The sequence below is a fragment of the Rattus rattus genome, chromosome 2 (genome assembly GCF_011064425.1).
Source record: "Rattus rattus isolate New Zealand chromosome 2, Rrattus_CSIRO_v1, whole genome shotgun sequence".
Taxonomy (NCBI): Eukaryota; Metazoa; Chordata; class Mammalia; order Rodentia; family Muridae; genus Rattus; species Rattus rattus.
In genome coordinates, this window is record NC_046155.1 from 198,349,095 (window position 1) to 198,365,906 (window position 16,812).

Here is a 16,812-nt window from a genome sequence, read left to right on the forward strand (position 1 = left end):
GTGGCCCATACATATACAGCCATACAATTAGATAAGATGGATGAAGCAAAGAAGGGAAGGCTGACAGGAAGTGGATGTAGATCTCTCCTGAGAGACACAGCCAGAATATGGCAAATTCATAGGCGAAGGCCAGCAGCAAACCACTGAACTGAGAACAGGACCCTCGTTGAAGGATTCAGAGAAAGGGCTGAAAGAGCTTGAAGGAGCTTGAGACCCCATGTGAACAACAATGCCAAGCAACCAGAGCTTCCAGGGACTAAGCCACTACCCAAAGACTATACATGGACTGACCCTGGGCTCCAACCTCATAGGTAGCAATGAATAGCCTAGTAGGGGCACCAGTGGAAGGGGAAACCCTTGGTTCTGCCAAGACTGAACCTCCAGTGAATGTGATTGTTGGGGGGAGGGCGGTAATGGGGGGAGGATGGGAAGGGGAACACCCAGATAGAATGTGAGGGGGAAGGGTTAGGAGGATGTTGGCCTGGAAATCGGGAAAGGGAATAACAATTGAAATGTAACTAAGAAATACCCAATTTAATAAAGATGGAGGAAAAAATCTTCTCTAATGTAAAACATAAGCCTTTCTTGTCTGTTGCATGGCTGTTTTAAAAAAAAAATTTTTTTTACAACCCCAGGGCAGTGTGCCATACACATGCTGTTGAAAATGGCTCTTTGACAGCCTCTTTCTGGACATTTTCTTTTAGGACATCAGAATCTACTTTTATAAATCTGCCCTTTTAAAAAATGAGCTCTTGGGGCAATTCCTAGCTTTAGGCAGGTTGAAGATGCTCTGTGAGAATAGTTAAGTAGGAGAAAAGTCAAATGCCTTTTTTAAAAAACAGTTGCCAGCAAGTTATCACATTACAGTGCTTAACGTATCCCATGGTCCTTAATGTCTGAAAAGTATACTGATCAAGTGCACAATTTTACAAATGTATGCATCGGAACAGGACCAAACCCACATGCACTGGACTGTGAGCTTTGCTCCTTTGTAAAGTCCTGACAGAGTTTGAGAGTTTGTACCTTGCTCCTTCCTGGGCACACCTCCCCCTTTCTACACCTACTCCCAGCATCCCCTGCTTCCATCTGTTTGTATAAATGCCAGTGTGGGAATGTTCGCACTTTCTGGGTCAGACTTCAGACCATGTTTCTCCTCACTCCAGTCTTGGTAGCAGTTGTCTGTATCTTGGTCGTATGGGTCTTTAAAAATGCTGACAGGAGTCTGGAGGAAAAGGAGGAGGAGGCTCGAGCTCAGCCCTGGGTGGATGAAGACTTGAAAGACAACACGGAACACCTTCAAGTGGAAGAAGGTAAGGTTCAACCCCCTGCAGAGCCCAGGGCTTTTCTCTGTGTTTGTGGTGGCAGCACGAACTGAGGCCAGGAATACCTAGAGCAAACCTTGCTGGCAAACCATCGTTCCTGTTGTAAGAACAGTGTGTGACAAAGATGGTCATCTCGGGTCACTTGCTCGTACCAGGCCCTACTCATTCTGAAACCATGGACGCTTAGATCTCTCTCCCAGCTCAGATCCTCTGCTGGGCAACACCATCTCTCTCAGGAGTGGGGGTGGGGTGGGGATGGGGGCGGAGGAGGGGCGGGGGCGGGGTCTCCGTACAGAGTGACAGCAGGCATGGCCAGATTTTGTTTAGGAATGCTGATACTGAGAAAGTGACCCATCTAGGGATTGGTTACTTTTTCTTATGCTAGGCCCTGTGCATTAGAGTCAGGAGTAGCCTCTATGCTCAGCATGATAAAGGTCCGGAATGAGGTAAAATAAGGAAACAGAGAAATCCTGTGGAATTTGTATACAGTGTTCAGACTGAGACATTGGGAAAGAGCAAAGCTGACCTGCAGGATGAAGAGGCATGAGCAGCAGGGGCAGACTGTGTTGGGGAGGAGCAGAAAGCCTACACCCATGGTCTAATTCTTGGGAGCAATTCCTGGAAGACGGAAGATGTGCAGACGAAGAAGTGGGGAAGAGAGGGCAGGCTGTGGCTGACGTTAGACTAGTGCTTCTCAAACTTCCCAATGACGCAACTCTTTAATAAAGTTCCTCACATTTGAGTGACTTGCGACCATAAAATTACTTTCGCTGCTACTTTACAACTGTAGTTTTTTGACATTATGAATTTTGATGTAAATATCTGATATGCACGATATCTGATATGAGACTCCTGAAGGGGTCACGACCCACAGGTTGAGAACCACTGCACTAGAAAGATCTGGTGGTAAAGAAGGCAGAGAAGGGGGTTCTCCTAGAGTCTTTAATAGTATATGGGAGACATGTTGCCTGAGCTGGGTGTGAGAAATAGATTCTATTTGGAAAACGCTGTTTAATTTTCAGTGAATCTTTACTCCCCAAAGCCTGTCAGATGTGTGTGTGTGTGTGTGTGTGTGTGTGTGTGTGTGTGTGTGTGTGTTTTCATGTGTGTATGTGTGTGTGTGTTTGTATGGGCACATGAGTATGGTGTGTGCATGTGCATGCATACATGCATACATATGTGTGCACATGTATAATACATGTGTATGTTTGTAGGGGCATATTTGTGTGTGGTATATGCATGTACATATATATTGGTGTAGATATGTGTAGGTTCATGTATACATGTGTGTGTGTGTGTGTGTGTGTGTGTGTGTGTGTGTGTGTGTGTAGGGTTGCCCTAATCTCAGGACAGGGTCCTGTCATCCTTTGACGATTTGAGGTAGCAGTATTGCTGAGTGTCTGCACCAGAGTCAAGCCAGAGACTTTCTCTGGAGAACTATCTCTTTTTGTCATATACTGAAGAACACCCTACTCAGAATGCTAGCTGCACAGATATGGTGTGCTGTGGTGTTATGTCCTAAGAAGCCAGTGGCAAGTTAAGAATATGGTGAATTGACCCACTTAGCCTGCCAAATGCCACAGCTTAGTCAACCATCCTTACGCATGTGCAGAAGCTTACCACAGCATAGAAGGCAGCCTAAATAACATGGAGACTGCCTTCCAATCGAATATTGAGTCTCATGCTGTTTGTCGATTGCTCCACTGAAAGTAAAACGCAGGATGCTCATATGGTTGTGTTCTTGTGACTGAAAAGCTCAAAACTTCCCAGACTATGTAAATACGGCACTGTCTGGTCCCACTTGGGAAGTGCTTCCTTTACCACAGAGAAGCACTTTCCTTAACATTGATGATGTCTGTTCTAAGATTTGATGTGGAACGATGCATTGGTGGGAGGATAGTGGATACTTGAGTCACAGTGAAGAAGAGCGCTGAGCTTTAGATATCAGGGAAGATGGAAGGAGTGGTTGAGTCACTGTCACCAATGAACAAGGGTGGGAAGATCCAGTTTAGAAAACACTATGAGGATGTACTGCATTTAAGGTATTCACAATGTTAGATGAGAGACTCTGGTATCAGCTTGAGGTGGCACTCAGAAGTTAGAGAACTAATGACGTCACCAAGTGGGTACTGTGAGACAGAAGACTGAGGGTAGAACTTAGGAAAGACCTAAAGATAAGAGGGACACAGTAGAGAGATGTACTACAAAAAGAAGATTACATGGTTGAAGAGCCTTGGGGACCACAACACACTCACATAGCATGCAGTGGACCCAGCTGGTGCCATGTCATATACAGAGTAGGCCCCTTCATCTTCATGGTAATACAATGAGGTAGGCATTATCATTACCTCCATTGCAGAAGACCCAGGCCGTGGTAGGGTACTGCACACCTAGGCAGGTAGGACTCTGGCAGTCTGTTTCCAGGGTTCAAGCATAGGGCTGTTTTCTGGGTAGCCTCTCCTACAGAAAAGTCTAGAACAAAGGAGGAAGGAAAGAGAAGTTCAGAGATAGATTTTCTCTCTTCCAAAGTCACATTCCTGGGAGCAGTCAGGAGTTCAAGAGCAGGGAGAAGTGGCGCTGCTTGTTTTTAGAGGTCCTTGCTAGCCCCCCACTGCTATCTCTGCAGTCTTCCTTATCTCAGGAAATGGTCCACCCACTACCCAGGTGCCAAAACCAGAAACAGAGAGGACCCTTTTCCTTCTCTGCCAGGAAGCAAGTCTCCTGGGTTTTGTCACCATGATGCTTTGGGAATCTGTTGCTCTTTCTGCTTCCCTGATGGGTCAAGTCAACACCATCCTGGTATAAGATAGGGCATAGCTCATGTGTGGCCTTTCTTTAGCATTTTTGTCTCTGTCTAAGACATCCCTCCACAAGCATGTTAGAGTCCTCTGCTTATTTCACATGGATAGTTTTCTTTGGCAATAAACCTTAATCCACATAGAAGCACATTCTATGGGCTCATTCACCCTGGCTTTTGGACTACTCCACATTCTGTGAAAGGACTCTCATCCCTTGTCCAGTAAGACCCAGCTATGGTTCCTTTCAGCTGCTAAGACTGGCCTGAAACACATCTTTTCCACTGTCATTTTTTCCCAACAGACTATTAAAAACATGTATTATAAGATTCAGTAGTTTTATTCATTGAAAACATTATTAGATACCAAACAACCTTCACTTTCTTTCTACTAATTTTGTGATTTTGTGTGTATGTGTTTGCATGTATATGCCATGTCATGCATGTATGTAAGTCAGAGGAGAAATTGAGGACTCGGCACTCTCCTCCCACCATATGAGTTCCTGGGACTGAACTCAGCTTGTCAGTCTTGGTGGCAATCATTTTTACTAATTGAGCCATCCTGCCATTTATCTGCTTCAGACCCTGACTGCCCATGTTCCTTCACAGTCTCAGACCCCCCACTCCCACCCCTTGTTTTCCTTATCTGGATCATTCCTCCAAATCTCTATAACTTCATAAAAAGCCCAATCTACTTCATTGGGATGATTACAGTTTACTATTCTATCCTTAAACACACTTGCTGGTTTGTTTACATATATAAACTGTAAAGGTGTAGAACTCACGCTCATTTTATTCATAAATTCCCAATAAGATATTACTGACCAAATTGCCCATTTTAATATCCAGGAAGGATATGGGAGTGTTAATAAATGTAACTTGTTTTATACATGCATGATATTTCATGTTTTGCACCTATGTAATTAAGACATTGGAAAAAATTTCCCCAGTCAACACACATACAAAATGATCCCTCTTTCCTCAGCCCAGAATATCATCACCACCAACCATGGTAAAAATCACAGCTACAGGGATCTCCTGAGCACATGCCTGCAGGAGAAAATTGTTCATCCATTCACTGTCTAAGATAGCCATTGTCAGGGAGTTGACTTGCTTTTCCACACTTTGCTTCTTATAGCTGATGTATATGTAGCATATGTGTAACTCACGTGTCAGCCAAGCTTGCCCTATTGGAAAACAAACAATGAAACAACAGAACCCACTACCAAACAATCAAACAACATCCAACCAATAAACACAAAACAACAGCAAAGGCTTAAAAGCAGTCTGAATCTTAGGTATTGTGGTATGAGCTGGCAAAGCAGGGACAAATGAATTCCTGAAGCTCACTGAAGCCACCCTAGTCTACATAGTGTCCGTGCCAGTAAAGAAAACCTATCTCCAAAAAAGAAGAAGGACAGCTAAGGTTGTTCTCTGTCACACACACACACACACACACACACACACACACACACACACACACACAGCACTTTACATGCTTTCAGTAGACTGATGCCACTTAACGATTTTTGAGAACTTTGAGGGAACTAAGTTCATGGAACTATGCACTCTAAAGTTCAGGCCCATGAGCTCCTGCTTTCTTCTGTGTTCTGACTTATCCATGCAGAACAGCCACACTTAATCTTCCATGTTATCTCCAGGTCCCCACCATTCATACAGCAGGCTAGCACTCAGGGTATGCCTCTTTCCCTTCCAAAGACCTTTTCAGCTACACTTTGTCGTCCTGCTTTCTCTGCAAACTCCATTTCCTTCACACCCTCATCCCCACCGTATGGAAGCCATTGTAACTCTAAAACTTATTTCTTTCTTTGCTTTTTTCCATGGTCCTAAGTAAACTGGCTCTGGTTTTTCTTTATCTTTCATCTTTGTGGTCTGTCTTTTGCTCTTTGCTAATCTAGATTTTTATTTTTTCTTACCAGCAATTTAATCTAAATAATTCTAGTTAGAGTATAATAATCTCTAGAGAGTTTTATATCTCTTTTTCTTCTCTAAGCATAGTTGTTTGCTCTTCTGTGAATTCTTGGAGCACTGGCACACCTAATTTTATTGCTAAGCATTGATCTTTTTAATTTAACTCAAAATATTCTATTCTCTTGGGTACAGGATTACATTGGTGAGTTCTTGGAAATTGTTTCTAAAATTCTTTACATATTGTCATTTTCTTCTGCTAGACAACTTGGGTGCTTCCAAGAAGAAACACTGAGTTAGAAGAGGGATCAAGAATATCCTAAGCCCCTGAACGATGACATCTTTACAATCCACACTTTCCCAAAGGATGTAACTTGATGGTCTGGGCTGATTCAACTTCCTATTGTGTGTGAGGGTTGCCTTTGATAGCTCAAGCATTAAAATGGGGACTGGACCTGTAGGAACAGGCAGATGTAAGCAGGACACACGAGCCTCTGTGATCACCTCTCTAGGTTCAGATTTTCCCTTTGTTTTTAGCTTTGGAATTTCTTACTTTGTTGTTAGCCCAATGCTTTGACAAAGTCAAAAGCACCTTATTTGGTGACCTGAACGGGGGATTGTGTCAAATAATTTATTCTACCATTTAATAGAACTTCCACTTGTTCATTTTGTAATATCTTTTGTTTTAATTTGTAACAGATCTAGAGTCTGAAGAATGACCATGGTAGTGGTCAAAATTTTACAGATCTACTCTTTAAGTTTTTTTTTTTGCTTTAATAAATTTGATTGATTGGTTTGACCTTACATCACCATATAAACTTTTCTGGAACTTTGCTTCTCTGACCCCAAGTGACCTTATAACCGGAGATAACTGAGTTTGCTATGCTCCTGGCTCTTGTTTGCAGATACTGAGGAATGGCAAGAGTCGGAGGAGAGTGTGGAACACATCCCATTCTCCCACACCCGATACCCAGAGCAGGAAATGAGGATGAGATCCCAGGAATTCTATGAGCTCCTCAGTAAGAGACGCTCCATCAGATTTATCAGCAGCGAGCCAGTCCCGATGGAAGTGATTGACAATGTCATCAAAGCAGCAGGTTGGTAACTGCATGCTGAGCCTTTCAGAATGTCAGATGCTGTGAAAGATACAGTGTTGAGACAGCACTGAGTCCAAATATGTATACAAAGCCAGAGGGGTGTGCTTATCTATGAAGGCATTGTAGTTTGGGTTTTACTGCTGTGAACAGACACCATGACCAAGGCAACTCAACTCTTATAGAGAATAACATTTAGTTGAGGCTGGCTTACAGTTTCAGAGGTTCAGTCCACTATTACCAAGATGGGAGTATGGCAGTGTGGAGACAGGCATGGCACTGGAGGAGCTGAGAGTTCTACACCTTGTTCCAAAGGCAAACAGAAGACTGTCCTCAGGCAGTTAGGAGGAGGGTCTCAAAGCCCCACCCCACAGTGACACACTTCCTCCAACAAGGTCACACCTCCTAATAGTGCCACTTCCTGGACCAAGCATTGTACAAACCATCACAAAGGCTTTCTCGTTGCTACTGACTTCCAGAAACATGCATTTCTACTTCCTATGTTTTGGTTCTTTATTTCTTGGAAAACAGATGTGATGATCATTTAAAATAATACAGTATTTTTTGAATTTTGTTTAAAGCTAAAAATTCTGAATATGTTAGTATACATTGCAGGAGAAACAACTCTCTCTTACTCAAAGCATGTTTCTTCTTCCACATTCAGGTCAGATTTATATGTTTGTCACAAACTCCAAGACACTCTAGTACAATAATTAGCTGAACAAGCCCAATAGCAAGGTTTCCTTCTGTGGATTTGTAAAGTACACTAAAGCAAGATAAATACATTTTAAATGTAAACTAATATCTCCACCCAGGGGAAACTAAGAACAAGGATGCCACACTCTCTAGGTTTTTTTTTTTTTTTCTGTTTTCTTACTCCGCCTCATTTACATTCATGTGTGGAGCTTGTTGCATACCCACTGAAAGCCATCTTTAATTCAAAAGACACCAAGAATACTTTGTTTCAGTCAAGAATACAAATGCCTTGGATAGTTGTACCCTTTGCCTAAATGGCAACAGTCAATAATCCCCACCCTATATACACGTGTGAGTTTGAGTTAAATGTTAAATTATTCCTCCCCCTTCCCTTTCCATCCTTACCCTTCCCCTCCTTTCCCTCCCCCTTCCTTTCCCCTCCCCTTCCCCTCCCACTTCTTCTCTCTCTCTCCCCTCTCCTTCCCTGCTCCTCCTGCTCCTCTTTCACCTCTTTCTGTCTGCCCTCCTTCCTCCTTATAGCATTTTGACACAAAGTCTAACTTACAATCCTCCTGCCTCAACCTCCCAACTGCTGAATGGGCTTATAGACATACATCAGCACAATACCTGCTATTGTATTTCCTCTTAGAATGAACAATTTTGCATTCCTCTGCAGTCTCACACTTATTTTAATTTAATGGGTAACAGGAACAGCTCCAAGTGGAGCCCATACAGAGCCCTGGACATTTGTGGTGGTAAAGGACCCAGACATGAAGCATAAGATCCGAGAGATTATCGAGGAGGAGGAAGAAATCAATTACATGAAAAGGATGGGAAAGCGATGGGTCACAGATCTGAAGAAACTGAGGTACAGAGCTGAAGGGCTTAGGGGTGCTTGGCGTACCTGTTACTGTAAGAAACTACCACTGCAGGTCCAGGGTTTGTGGGGTTTCATCTTATTTTGATGATGCATTAAGTGTTCATATTAATATGGCTCCATACAGTATTTCAGTACATGCATACAGAATCAGGTTTCCCCTTGTTTCTCTATTGTTTTGTTTCTTCATTTTATTTTAACCCCAGGCAAAGGTTCTGACCCAAATAATTGTTTCTTTTAATTATGTTGTATAATCTTTTAAGTATTAATTTTATTATAAAGTATTATTTAATTTATTATAAATTATTATTTGATATATTATAAATCATTGTTTAATTTATTATAAATCATTTAAATTATTATAAATCATAATTGAATTTATTAAAAAGTGTGTGTGTGTGTGTGTGTGAGAAAGAGAGAGAGAGAGAGAGAGAGAGAGCGAGAGAGAGAGAGAGAGAGAGAGAGAGAGAGAGAGAGAGGTGGAGGTATATACGTGCAGGCATCCATAGACGCCAGAGGTATCAGATCCCCTGGAGCTGGAGTTACAGGCACTTGATAAGGGCCTGATGTGGTTGTTGGAAACTGAACTTGGGTTCCACAGAATAGCACAAAGTGCTCTTAACTGCTCAGCCATCTCTCCAGCTAGAAATGGCTTCTTAACTAAGACTGAAGAATTACTTCACTTTCCACCAGTCTGGAACCTAAGATGGTAACATGCTTTTCAGGATCTTAAGTGAAGCGAATCCGGTTTTGCTATAGTAATAGGACCATTTGAAACCCTGTTAGCAGTTAAGCTCTAATTAGGGCAGCTTTAGTAGGTCTGCACTATCAAACATACACTAGTACTATGGGCTCTTTCCCTCAAAAGAAAGCAGAGTGGAAGTCAGGGTGACCTGGGGAAGGGGTGGAGGGCAAGATGGGTGGGTATTGGCTCCCACCTCTCAAAAGGCCCTAAAGGAGGCAAGCCTAAGTTCTCAGCTCCAGGTAGGTAGTGCAGAGAGGCTTACTACCTCTGTCTCCAAGGGTGACCTTCTGTGGCCAGCTCTATCTCCTGCCATCTGACACCTCACAGTGACAGGGGCCTAAGAAAGAATGTTGGAATCACAAGCTTGCTGATGTGGTATGACTTCTAACCTAGGAATAAGAATGAAAGTAAGGAGTAATGGATCTCTTGGCTCTGCTTTATCGTGAGAAGATAATTTTCTCTTAAGATGTTTATACTATATGGGAACTGATATAATATGGTGTGTATTATACCACACTGTGCTCTCAGTTAAGTGTGGGGTATTAACAATGAAACTATTACATTTACTGAATATTCACAAAAAATAGATATGTCCAAGTCAAGGAGGGCTCTGCACTTAGTGAAACATGGGACTCCAGCTGGACACAGCACCTTCAGAAAATATCACCCTTCACTTCCTGTCACCAAGAATTAATTGTTCTCTCATCTATGTGTCCATTGTCCTTATGTGCACCCATCATGTAACTAAAATAGCTACCACCACTAAGTACTTTAATTGTTAGTTTGCTTTTCTTCTCACTTTCATATAATTTTTTGTTTAGAAATCCATAATACAAATCAAGTACCTCTTGAGAGCACAATTAAGATACAGAGTTGCTTAACCAACTGTATGTGCATAGAAACACACACACACTCACACACACACACAAACACACACACATACACACACACACACACACACACACACACACACACACACTCTCACAGCATGCACACTGAATAGCAAACAGACATTGTACCCAGTCATCTTTTCCAACTGCCTTTGAAGCCCATAGCCAGTATTTTTAATAAAATTATTCAACCTTAATTGTTTTGGGCTTGGGTAGCTGTGTATCCAGATCTGAAAGTGCCAACTCTCCCCTCAATAGTCCTTGTCCCTTGCAGTCTTTATAGTCACTCTAATATGAGGTCTTAATGAATTAGTGTAAAACTAAATTAACTGAGACTAAACAATAAAGATCAGTTGATAAAGAATGTTTAGGCAAAGTAAGTGCGAAAGCATTTTTGAATGATCATCTAGCCTTGGAATCTAGGCAGATGCTTAATCTTCCTCAAGTATTTTTTAAAAATGTGCATTGCTTACTTCCTCTCTATACATACTTGTTTAAGATTTAATAAGGTCTAAGAAAGGACTAAGTGGTTGAGAGCACTTGCTGCTCCTACAGGAGACCTTAGTTTGGTACCGGCACCTACCCTGCAGCTCAGAGTGGTCTGTAACTCTGCTCCTAGGGGATCCAGCATTCTCTTTTGGCTTCCATGGGCACCAGGTATGCAATGTTACACAGACGCACGTGCATACAAAACACCCATACACATAAAGATTTTTAAAAATAAGCATTTTAAAAGTCAGTTTTAACTATTAGCAATATGGTCAGAATCTTAAATTATGAAAATGTCCAAAATGAATACAATTTACATAGCATAATGTAGCCTTGGGCACAGGCACAGCCTTTCGGCCACATTAAGCTTCCTCAACAAATCATGGAAAACAGCTGCTGGGCCTGCTCATAGCCTGAAGGCAGCATGTGTTACTGGCAACTGCTCCCTTCGAGAAATGTAGTGAGTCCAGGAAGTGATCACAGGGATCTTCTGTGATCTTAAAGAGAGATGCGTGTGTTAGTAAATGCCACTTTCCATAACTTACTCCCCCTCACGAGGACCATGTACAGGAGCCAGCTTTGCACAGTGAGAATGGAACCAGCACTGGCTTCAGAGCTGATCTAAATCATGATATCCCTCCCCCTTCTCTGTGAGGTGAAAAATATACTAATCGGTGGGGACAAGCTGGTTGAGGTGAGAAGGCAGATCCCTGAAAGCTTGAGATCAGCAGGATATACATTTCTGGTGTGTTTTAAAATGTAACCAGGCTAACCATAAAATGAATATAGTAACCATTTCTTGATAAGTATATGTAATGTCCCATGGGACAAAGGCAGCCCTTTGGAATAGATGATTCTACGGGCCTGTATCTCTCTTTTCAGCACAGAATGAAGTTTCGGCACAGATGTAGGGCACAGGGTAGTGGAATCAAGGAAGATACATTTAGAGTTAGAAACCAAAAAATTTCAAGTTATCAGTAGATAGATGAATGGCCACTGACTCTCCTCAGAAGCCTGCCTTGTTCCATGACTAGGATTTCTTCATCCGCTCATTCTCCTTGGCACCATTACTGTACCTTTCACTTGCCCTTTCCTTGTTCTAGCAACTGCATCTAGCCTTTTATCTCTTGCCTCAGTTCTCCCCAGCCTGGCCCTCCTTTGACCACCTTCCTATCTGGGCCACAACCATTGTCCAGAGTCTGGGTCCCTTCCTGTTATCATGACTTTGTAGTTGGTACTTAACTGCCACTCTTGGTGATGATATTCTCACCAACACAGCCCTTGCTTTTTGAAATGAATCTGATCACATGATGCTGCTGCTCAGCGCAAGGTGAACCCTTCATCATTTACCATGTTAGAGCCAGGACCCTGCAAAATCTGCATGCACCTTCCAGCCCACCCATGTCCCCGCATGCCCTCCAACCTGAGCTGTCACATGTCATCTTTCCCAACTGGCTACACTCACCCATTCTTTCTTCCTGGGTGCCTCTCCCCAACTCTCCTTCTTTATCTTCATTGCCAAACTGGAGGCCATTTTTGTGGTTTCCAATGGTCTTTTTCAATGTTCCTTTTCAAAACCAACTTTGCTTTTGGAGTGGTCTGATGTACTTGTTATCTGATGCATTAGTAGTACTCAGCAGGCTTCATTTTGCCGAACACCAACTTGGTGATCTAAGGCTACAGAATCCTTCTGTTGTAGGATATTTGATCACACTGTGAACTCTGAGATTGTGTTATTTACTTTAAAAAGAGAGCTGTTTCTAGTTGTAGGTATGGCTCAACTTTAGCATACACCTTTAATCTCTCTGGCTGGAATACAATTGTGCCCTTAGTACACACCTGTGGTCCCAAACAATGAAGGTAAAGTTAGTTTATGGAAAGATGCATCAATGTTTGGAAGTGATGTCTAATTGAGTGACAGACAAAGTGACAAACCAGAGTAAGATTTGACGGAATGGGACGTGCCCAACTCTCATGAGAACAGAGAGGAAAGAGGTTACTTAGGAGAGAGCAGTGCAAAGAGAGGGTGGGGAGGAGGCAGTTTTATTGGAACAGTTGTATAGAGACAGGCTGTAGAGAGAGAACAAGCTAAACACAAGCAAAAACAGAACAAGCCAGAGAATAAGAAGGAGCCAGCAGATTAGAACAGATTGCCAGAGATAGTTTGAGGCCAAACAGAGAGAAGCTAGGGTGAATCAACATGGAGAAGTGTTTGCACTGGAAAAGCTGAGTTGAACCAGCCAGTCAGAGGTTAGAGAGAACTGGAAGGGGAGAGCTTAACCAGTAGTAAGTCTCAGAGGCTAAAAACACTGTAGGCCTGGATAAGATTGTACAAAATCTAGAAGCTTCCAGGAGTACACCCAGGTAAACAGATGGAAGCAATAAATAATTGGAGATGATCAGTACAGGAGAATAAAAGAGACTCTTACATCTGTCTTTCTCCTTCAGCATTTTGCCTGCTTTTCCATGATGGGCACACATTACTGTATGTTTAATTTCATTAACCTTATAGAAAAAGATAAACATGGCAAGAAATTAAAATTCTAGTCTTTTTCAACCTAAGTAGAAAAAGACAAGGAAATGTGTATTTAAAAATGGTAGATAAGCTAAGGTAGTTTTTTAATAAGGGAGGAAAAACCCTTCCAAATTCAGAGTAAATATTTTCCTGAATATTCTTTGTACTCTTTTCCCAAAGAACCAACTGGATTAAGGAGTACTTGGACACCGCTCCTGTTCTGATCCTCATTTTCAAACAAGTCCATGGTTTTGCGGTAAACGGGAAGAAAAAGGTCCACTACTACAACGAGATCAGTGTGTCCATTGCCTGTGGCATCCTGCTGGCTGCACTGCAGGTACACCACACACAAGGGAGACAAGGGAGATGGGGACCAAGAGTAACTTTAGTGGAAAGCTTCAGCTAAGTTTCCAACTGGGAGTCACTGGGGAATTGTTTACCTAGAGCTGAGTTCCTCAGAAAGGTAAGTCTGATGTGATAACAGCCCCAAGAAACCTGGATTAGTAGATAACATGTTTATGCAAGCTGAAATTCTCCCTAGACATTCACTTGTAACAGCTCAGAGTCACAAGAACTGCTGTGATTGCTTTCTTCCATAATAGCATGTCGCTTGAGGGTCTAAGCAGCCACAAGAGAAGAAAGCCAGAAGCTGGAAGTCTCAGAGATGCACTCCCTTCATGTGTACACTGCTCCTTTCCAAGCTGGCGGGGTAATTAAACAGTCACCAGCCTCGTAGTGCCCTTCCTGAGAGGCTTACTCTGCTGTGCTGTCTCAGAAAGATGGCCATGTGCTTACAAACTCTTATATTGAGATGCCAGAGCAACACAAATGTGAGACAGAGCAGTTGAGTTCTGCCTCGCAAACCCTGTGCCATCTCTGGGACACAGTGGGGATTAGTTAACTTATAAACAGTTTATCTGACAGAGACTTAGGGTTCAGGTGAGGAAGGAGGGAGTGATGATGCTAAACATACAAATTAACGCAACAAGCAGTATTGCAAGAGAGAATGGTCCTGCTTGAGGGGTCAATTCTATGTGCGTGTGTGCATGCATTCGTGCATGCGTGCGTGCAATAAGATGTACCTAACACCATTCATATAGCTACTGCTGCTTCTCAAACCATCCTGAAGAAGCTGGCTTTTGCTTTCCCTCCTTACAATGTAGGCAGATAAATGAAGGTGAACCAGAGACCAGAGACTGCCAGTGTCAGACCAGAGAGCATTACAGATGATATAGAGTTTAGGAGAAGCAGGGTAAGCCAGCCTCCTTCCCACAATGCTCTTGGCCTCTGAAAAGGGTGGGGCAGTCTAACTTTCCTGGTGAGCTTTGCTGCCTTATGGTTTCCCAGAATTCCAAGGTAGGTTGTGACTGAGGTATGAGAGAAAAAGGTTCCTGGAGCCTGATCCCCAGCACAGTGACACATTGGGCTGTCCTGGCCATGCCTAAAGCTCCTGGCCTTCCTCCTGGCTCCGGCTCCAAGGTGGCCAGGTGACTGGGGAAGCACGGATAGGAGGGAAACAGGTAGGGGTTAGAGGGCAGAGATGCATCTACTTCCTCCACAAGTGTTGGCACCATGCCGTGATTTGTATCACTTTAATATGAGTTCGGGGTGGGGTGAAGGTGTTGAATTCAGCCATGTGCTTACAAGGCAAGTATCTTACTGATGGCATGTTCTCCCTATGCCTTTTATGGAAGAAGATACATGATGATATGCATAAGTCCTCGGGAGAGCCTGTAGTAACTCACTCCAAAGCCCTATAATTATATGGGTTCAAATGTTACTATTACAGCTATTAATAACTAAATAGAGTCAGATAGGTAAATGGAATTCTGTAAAAAAAAAAATCTGTCAGGAAAATTATAGTGGACTTAGACTGAACACAGTACTGCTGGACCGCTATTGCTGTTATGTCAGATAAAAGGTACAGAGTAGCCCCTGAAGCTAAAAGCTTGTCTTCCTCATCCTTTAACAATGGTTACATTCTTCAACCTCATTTCTCTAAAACAGCCGTTCCCATGGCTTGAGCATCATTGGAAAATAAGGCAAGTTCTTCCGTATGTTTCCATTTGATTGTGTAAAGGAAGGCAGCAGGTTAAGGGACACAGACAAGGTTCACAATACATGACCTGAAGCAAAGCTTCTTTGCTGCCTGACATCAGGGAAAACTGAAATGGCCCCCAGGCTGGGAGAAGAGCTGTGGTTTTGCCTGACTTTAAAGTGCTCGTTTGTTCTCTCTTGTTTCAGAATGCAGGGCTGGTGACGGTCACTACAACTCCCCTCAACTGTGGTCCTCGTCTGAGGGTGCTCCTGGGCCGCCCCTCACATGAGAAGCTGCTAGTGCTGCTTCCTGTGGGGTACCCTAGCAGAGGTGCCACAGTGCCTGACCTCAAGCGGAAAACTCTGGACCAGATCATGGTGACAGTATAGACAGACAGCCCAACGAGATGCTGGGATGCTGGGATGACACCTGCTTCCTTCTTCTCGGGTCTGCTGGCTCCTCTTGCTCTCTGGGTCAGGTCTTCTGCAAACCAGTGTACAGGGAAGACCACTTTCCATGTAGCAATGTTTTCACACTTTCTAGAACTTTCAGTCAAGTAAGTAGTTTTTGATGGACTGTTCTAGTTATGTATGGGGCAAGGGACCAAAAAAGCAGGCACACTTTAACTTCTCTAGAAAAGTATAAATGATTTTTTTCATTTACTTATAAAAGTTATATAGTGAAGGCACATGAGAATATGTGCTCTAGTTCCAAGAGTTACCTATGCAATAATTTTTCATTTAAATATTAACTAATCAAGTGTTCTTTCTGCTCTCTGCTTTCTGGTGTCACTGAGACTGAGAATGTACTATTGAGACCTATTCTGTCACTGATCCTCATAGGGATTCTGCCAATCTTGAATGAATAACCTTTAAAGTAAATAAAATATGACACTCACAGAACCAGAGAGGCATGTCTGATGCCATGGATGTAGCTGGCAATTGTCTGAACATGAGGAGTTCCATGGGGTGTGCTGGAGCTGGCTTGTACTAGCATATTGAAGTTGGTGGTTACTCTGAAACTATACAACAGAGTATTAAGCCATTTGTCCTTTGAAATTGTCCGTGATGAAGGTGTTTATGCCAAAGGAGTCACCAACCACCACAAGGCAGTCTCAGCTCCACAGAGACACCATTTACCATGCACAGCGCCTCCTTCCTGCTTGTTCTGATGAAACACACTTCCCTGTCCCTCAGATAACAGCAAAGTTATTTGGGACTGACTGGATGCATGTGTCCAGATGGACTTGCTAGAGCCAGTCAGTCACCCACCCCTACCAGTGTCCTACCAAGGGCCTGATGAACATGCCTTTGTGGTTGTGGTTGTGATTGTGGTGGTTGTTTGGGCTGTTCTCCATCCAGCTAGTCTACCCCCCTCTTCTTATCACTATCATGACATCTTCCTCCTCCTGCTCCTGCTCCTG

At 43.0% G+C, this 16,812-nt stretch overlaps 1 protein-coding gene across 1 annotated transcript; it reads left to right on the top strand.

Moving 5' to 3' along the window:
* Nucleotides 1-850: 850 nt before the first annotated feature.
* Iyd (iodotyrosine deiodinase) lies at nt 851-16,291 on the top strand. The gene is made up of 5 exons (XM_032896354.1): nt 851-1,310; nt 6,951-7,142; nt 8,544-8,703; nt 13,532-13,688; nt 15,596-16,291. Exons 1-5 carry the CDS (start codon nt 1,145-1,147, stop codon nt 15,776-15,778), a joined length of 858 nt encoding a protein of 285 aa, XP_032752245.1. The 5' UTR covers nt 851-1,144; the 3' UTR covers nt 15,779-16,291.
* The last annotated feature ends 521 nt before the right edge of the window (nt 16,292-16,812 follow it).